Consider the following 7,000-nt stretch of genomic DNA (forward strand, 5'->3'; position numbering starts at 1 on the left):
TAAAGCATTTGTCACATTCACTACATTTGTAAGGTTTCTCTCCTGTATGAATTCTCTGATGCAGTCTTAGACTTACATTTTGAGTAAAGCATTTGTCACATTCACTACATTTGTAAGGTTTCTCTCCTGTGTGAATTCTCTGATGAACCCTGAGTTTATCTTTCCAGGTAAAGCATTTGCCACAGTCACTACATTTGTACGGTTTCTCTCCTGTGTGAATTTTCTGATGAACACTAAGTTTTGATGAATCGGCAAAGCATTTGTCACATTCACTACATTTGTAAGGTTTTTCTCCTGTATGAATTCTCTGATGAATTCTCAGATGGACTTTGTCAGTAAAACATTTGTAACACTCACTACATTTGTCAAGTTTCTCTCCTGTGTGAATTCTCTGATGACCCCTAAGATGTGATGGTCTGTTAAAGCATTTGTCACATTCACTACATTTGTAAGATTTCTCTCCTGAATGAATTCTCCGATGAAATTTGAGATTACATTTGTGAGTAAAGCATTTGTCACATTCAGTGCATTTATAAGGTTTTGCTCCTGTATGAATTCTTAGATGAATTCTCAGACTGCCTTTTACAGTAAAGCATTTGTCACATTCATTGCATTTGTAAGGTTTCTCTCCTGTGTGAATTCTGTGATGAATACTAAGATAAGATTTTCTGGAAAAGGATTTGTCACATTCACAATATTTGTAAGGTTTCTCTCCTGTATGAATTCTCTGATGAACACTAAGATAGGATTTATGGGCAAAACACTTGTCACATTCAAAGCATTTGTAAAGTTTCCTTTGTGTGTGACATCTCTGATGCACTTTAAGATTGAATTTTTGTGTAAAACATTTTTCGCATTCACTACATTTGTGAGGTTTCTTTTCTGGATAAACGCTCTGCTGAATTTGAAGATTGTCTCTCTGGGTAAAACATTTGTCAGGTTTACTATATTTGTCAGGATTCACTCCACTATTATTTTGTTTCACCAGTGGTTTAGGTTTAGAGAGAAAAACTTTACCAAATTCTGTATTTCTATTGGGTTCTTTCTTTCCTATGTGGATTCCTTGATTGAGACTAATGATTGAACACACATTTAAACCATTTGCACATTCTTTATACTTGCAAATTTCTTCAGTGTTCCCAGTTTTAAGTATTCTTAGGTTTGAGAATTGAAGAGATGCATCTCTGTCATGAGTTTTATGAGGTGTACTTTGGGTAGATTCATGAATCATATTGCTAAGTTCACTGCATTTAGAAGACTTTTCTTGGATATTCACAGGTTCCTGGACAATGTACTGTGTATCTTGATCTAAGATCTTCCCATTCATTCCACATATGCGATGATTTTCTGAAAAAAAAGTGCAATTAGGGATGACGGGGATGACATTCATGAGTAGGAAGTGATTCAATAACCAGTGTTTGCTGAAGTTTTAGGTAAAATATACATTCTCATGGACTCGTGCTCTCAAGAGAGAGTTTTTTTAATCATTACATGGATCCTTAGGAGAACCTGAAATGTTATCTATGTCAAATGATAGGAAGTGATAATTGCCTTTTAAAACTTATTTTAATATTGTACCATCTACCGACCTCAAAAATATTAACCTACAATTGCTCCTCATTAAAGGAAATACAGAGGCAATGAATGGATCAGAGACTGAAGGATAGTCCACCCAGACACTGACCCACCTGGGCATCCATTCCACATGCAGACAAGAAACAAAGACAGTACTGCTGATACAATTAAGTGCTTGCTGGCAGGAGCCTGATGTTGCTGTCTCTTGTGAGGCTCTGCCAGCACCTGGACAACATAAATGGATGCTTGTGACCAACATTCAAACTGAGCATGGGTCCCCATTAGAGGAGTTACGGGAAGGATTGTAGGAGCTGAATGGATTTTCAACCTCATAGGAAAAACAATAATATCAATCAACCAGATTTCCCTGACCTCTCAAGGACAAAATCACTAAGCAAAGAGTATACATGGAGGGACTCATGTCACCAGCTACATATGTAGCAGAGAATTGCCATATCTGGCATCAATGAGAGTGGGGGCCATTGGTCCTGTGAAAGCTTGCTGCCCAAACATAGGGGAATCCTAGTGCAGTGAGGAGGCATTGCAGTGTGGGTGGAGGAGCACTGTCATAGAAGTAGGGAGGAGGGAGGAGGAGGAAGGTGCTTCACAGAGGAGGAACTTGGAAGGGGGATAGCATTTAAAATGGAAATTAATAAAACAATGAATGAAAAAAAAGAAAATTGAACTTTGCAGAAGCTAGGACATTGCAATCAAATTTGAAAAAGTAGATCTCTGAACAATATGTCTCTAATTTTATGGTTACAATTTGATTGAGAGTGAAAATGTATAGCTTTGGTAAGTATAAATTTGTGATGTAACTGACTCTGACATGGAAATCAGTAAATAGTTTTATTTCAGCATCCTAAATGAAAGGATAATCATGTCCCAGAACTAAACCAATTGTCAAAAAGTAAACAAAAAAATTTCTCCATAACAACAGCTCTGTATACACCTGAAACCTGTTGCAGTTTTTAAAATCATAAATGAGGGAACATTTTAAAGCAATAGTAAGATTAAAATACTCCAACTATTTGATGTGTAGAAATAACCCGGGCGGTGGTGGCCCATGCCTTTAATCCCAGCATTTGGGAGGCAGAGACAGGTGGATTTCTGAGTTCGAGGCCAGCCTGGTCTACAGAGTGAGCTCCAGGACAGCCAGGACTACACAGACAAACCCTGTCTCGAAAAACCAAAAAAAGAAGAAGGAGGAGGAGGAGGAGGAGGAAGAGGAAGAAGAAGAAGAAGAAGAAGAAGGAGGAGGAGGAGGAGGAATATAATTCCTTGTTGTGAATATTTAATTCTTTTGAATTTGAAAGACTTGAATCACTCTAGATTAGTGGTAAGGAGAGATCAGAGAATAGAATATTGCACTGATTACTCTTCCAAAGAAAGCAGAGAACTGAGGTTGGAGAGATGGCTCAGTGGTTAAGAGCACTGACTGCTCTTCCAGAGGTCCTGAGTTCAATTCCCAGCAACCACATGGTGGCTCACAACCATCTGTAATGTGATCTGATGCCCTCTTCTCGTGTGTTTGAAGACAGCTACAGTGTACTCACAATAAAATAAATAAATCTTAAAAAAAAAGAAAGAAAGAAAGCAGAGAACTTTAAAGAAAACACAATGAAACATTATGATTTTAACCAGAAAAAAAATTGATTTTCCCTCTTTTGGGGATCTGTAGACACTTCAGAGAGTTTGTATAAACAGAAAATGTGAACATTCAAAGAAAAAATCAGGAAGTCATGAAGAAATGCATTCTTACCCACAAACAGTAGATTGTTGTAATTCTCCAACATCACATCCATGTACAATGTCCTCTGAGCAAAATTGAGACATTCCCATTCCTCCAGTGAGAAGTCCACAGCCACATCCTTAAAGGTTAAGTGACCCTGCAATGGAAATGACTGAGGAAAATATTGAAGCACAAATGTTTTCCAAAAGTTCTATGGAGAAGTGTCTGAAGTTGTGAATTGCTGCTCTTCCACAGACAATCTGTACAATGACTTAATATAATGCTCATATTTAGAAAGGCTCTCACCTTCATGAATTTTCTTTGGTTTACTGAGACCATAGCAGTAAATGAAAGATTGGCCACCACCACTACATTTGAAAATTTTGCGTGCAGATTGATTTGTGGAATATCTTTTAAAGTCCTCTATTATGATATTTGTTTCTCAGCACCCACAATGCACTGCACAATGGAATGTTAAAACCAATTCTTTAAAATCCAATGATCTCTTCTGAACACTACTGGCAGAAAGAATACACAGCACATACGCATACATTCAGGCAAAGGAAAGTAACATATATTGAAGAAAGATGAACTTTAACTTTAATAAAAAATACTTTGTAAAACACTCAGACTTCCTTGTATTTCTATTTCCCTGAGAGAGCAGGATATAAATATTTCAAAAATAGTAAACATTTACAGAATATAACATGTATATTTGATGTCTAGATGCAGTAACATAACTTCATGAAATATGGGTTGACATCAAATAGAATCCTAGTGCCATATCATAAACTGTCAAATTGTGATAACAAGAAACATGCTTTCAAATTTTACAGTGCACAGCTTGCTGAAATATGGACACTTGCTTATTCCTGTGTGCAGCTGCATCTCACTTGTCAGGATTACAACATATCTATTTAACAATCTGAGGCCTAAGTAGAATGTTACATCCTTTCTAGATCAAACTGGTAGAATAAGAAATGCAAAATTAGCCAGGTAGTGGTGGCACACGCCTTTAATCCCAGCACTTGGGAGGTAGAGGGAGGCAGATTTCTGAGTTCGAGGCCAGCCTGGTCTACAGAGTGAGTTCTAGGACAGCCAAGGCTACACAGAGAAACCCTATCTCGAAAACCAAAAAAATAAAAACAAAAAGAAAACAAACAAACAAAAAAAAGAAATGCAAAATTAATGGATAGACTAAAAGTCAGAGTTTTTTCTTAAACAGAATAGTACTGCAGCATCAGGGCATACATTCAACATTGCATATGACACAAATATTCAAATGCTTTGCAAAATTATTTTATGAGAATATATTCAAAACTATAAAGTAGTAATACCAATATTTGAGAGCATTAAACTATTTAATATTTTATATAAGCTGACATAATCAATACATATAATAACAATTTCATTTTCTTCAGTATTTGACCACTTCTGTATCAGAATTGTAGCTAGCATACAGAAGTACGATCTAAAATTCTTCCTTTGTTCATGAAAACTATAATAAATTGGTTTTATACAGTTTCTATTACAAATGAGCCTCAAAAATGTAAACCTGGTACATGAAAAAATGACTAAGAGGTAAAGGTACTTGCTACTTTTCCATACAAACATAATTAAATTCTTTTTAAACATATTATAATTCACTACTATGTCTGACTTCAGTCAGCAGGGATTGGTGCTGCACTCTGGGTTTTAGGGGCATAATGTATTATTCAGTGTACATAAAAAAAATTTGGATGGCCGGACAATGGTGGCACACTCCTTTAATCCCAGCACTTAGGAGGCAGAGGCAGGTAGATTTCTGAATTGGAGGCCAGTCTGTTCTACAGACAGAGTTCCAGGACAGCCAGGGCTACATAGAGAAACCCTGTCAAAAAAACAAAGAAACAAACAAACAAAAAAATCGGATGAACACTATACTTATATAATTGAAGAAAATTGCATTCTAATGAAAGATAGAATCATTGCCACAACCCTTCAGTTATGTAATGCATAATTTGAATAAAGAAAAATAACATAGGTTCTATCAAGTCTTCTTCCTGCTAAAGAACCAAACACAAAAAATTAGGAAGCACATTAATTTATGTTTGAAAACTGATGATTTATACATAGCACCAAGGATATGCCCTGTAAAAAATTCTCACTAATGTCTTTCATGTGGTGAAATGAGATGGTGAAGACACAGGACTTACATTACTTCTTTTTTTTTTTTTTTTTTTTTTTTTTTTGGTTTTTCGAGACAAGGTTTCTCTGTATAGCCCGGGCTGTCCTGGAACTCACTCTGTAGACCAGGCTGGCCTCGAACTCAGAAATCCGCCTGCCTCTGCCTCCCGAGTGCTGGGATTAAAGGTGTGCGCCACCACCGCCCGGCTCTTACATTACTTCTAAAGATTGAAATCAAAAAGAAATGAAAATACCCATCTCTATACTGAGAATTTACCACAGGGGCAGTATCTCTCATGAGACAAACAGATTTCAGTTGTAAACACTTCAATGATTACTGTGTGACATAAAATGTCAAAAAGAGTGGTCAGAATACTGAAATCTGTGTCAGCTCACAATCACATCATTGGCAAAAGAAAGATAATTTCCATCCATCATCTGTGCCTCTAGAGAGCTAATACATTTACTATGAGGATTCAATACATTGGGTCCCTTATAATTTCACTCTTCTACAAATTCTACTCTTCCATATACTGACTAGTGATGGAAATTTCAACATATTTCCATATCCAAATTCACAAGCTTGTGTCTGGAAATCTGACCATCCATGAAACACAATTGATGTGACACAAGAGACATTACTTCCACACTAATATAAAAGGACAGAACTTTACCCAATATAGAAAATACCCATCAACATATTCTTGAGACTCATTCTTAATAGAAACTATTGGAGACCAACAGGTCTCCAGTCCAAGAGAATTTGACATCCTCACAGTATAAAATACAGTAGAAATATGAAGATGTATATAAAACACTGAATTTTCATTATCACAGAGGAAAATGAAGATGATAGAAAAGAAGCTCTTAGATAACATTTCACATATAATTAATCTTTTGAATGGATTGAGTAAAAATGAGATTTTTAAGAAATGTTGACAGACCACTGACCTGTGGAGTGTTTACCAGGGAAGCACTCATTCTTTTTGTTGTTCTTCTCCTAGGTGCTGTGTGAGGAACAAAGATTAGAATTCTTGAAAGTTCACATCAAGGATTGAACAATTAAAAGATGAAATAAATATGACTCTATTATAGACAATGCTAACCCACATTTAAAAAAAATCATTAAAAACAAATACCAGGTATTTGATACCAGGTATCTTGACCACAATTCTACAGACATGAGAGCATGCGATGATTTCTGTCCTGATATGAGTATAACCCGAGGACTATTTCTAACCTCAGAAATTATCAGGAACAAACATAAACCACATGTATACCTGCTGTGAAACACTAACACTCAGGGTAATTACTGAAAACTTCTCTTCTTGGGACTAGAGTCAAAGACAAATAGCTAAAGTGTGCCAAGACTGATTTCTAGAATTGAATGGAGTTTCATTAGTAATCACACTAGAATACAATATCTGAGCCTTTGATGAAATTCCAGTTCATCCTATGCGGAAGATAAAGTATATGTCTTTTCCATTTGTGTCCTGTTGCCTTGGAATACAAAGGTTCTATCTGATA

At 36.1% G+C, this 7,000-nt stretch overlaps 1 protein-coding gene across 1 annotated transcript in view; it reads right to left on the reverse strand.

The window, feature by feature from the left end:
- The window catches only part of LOC114636115 (zinc finger protein 888-like), a 6,651-nt gene extending 197 nt beyond the window's left edge, over positions 1–6,454 (reverse strand). Inside the window, exons 1-3 of the mRNA XM_028784391.1 lie at positions 6,425–6,454; positions 3,338–3,464; positions 1–1,347 (exon numbers count right to left, since the gene is read on the reverse strand). The exon at positions 1–1,347 is cut by the window's left edge and continues 197 nt beyond it. Of these exons, the coding sequence (XP_028640224.1) occupies positions 1–1,347; positions 3,338–3,464; positions 6,425–6,454 (1,504 nt within the window). The remainder of the gene's footprint in view (positions 1,348–3,337; positions 3,465–6,424) is intronic.
- Positions 6,455–7,000: the final 546 nt, after the last annotated feature.

The sequence above is a fragment of the Grammomys surdaster genome, unplaced genomic scaffold (assembly GCF_004785775.1).
Source record: "Grammomys surdaster isolate TR1022 unplaced genomic scaffold, NIH_TR_1.0 122165, whole genome shotgun sequence".
NCBI classification, from domain to species: domain Eukaryota; kingdom Metazoa; phylum Chordata; class Mammalia; order Rodentia; family Muridae; genus Grammomys; species Grammomys surdaster.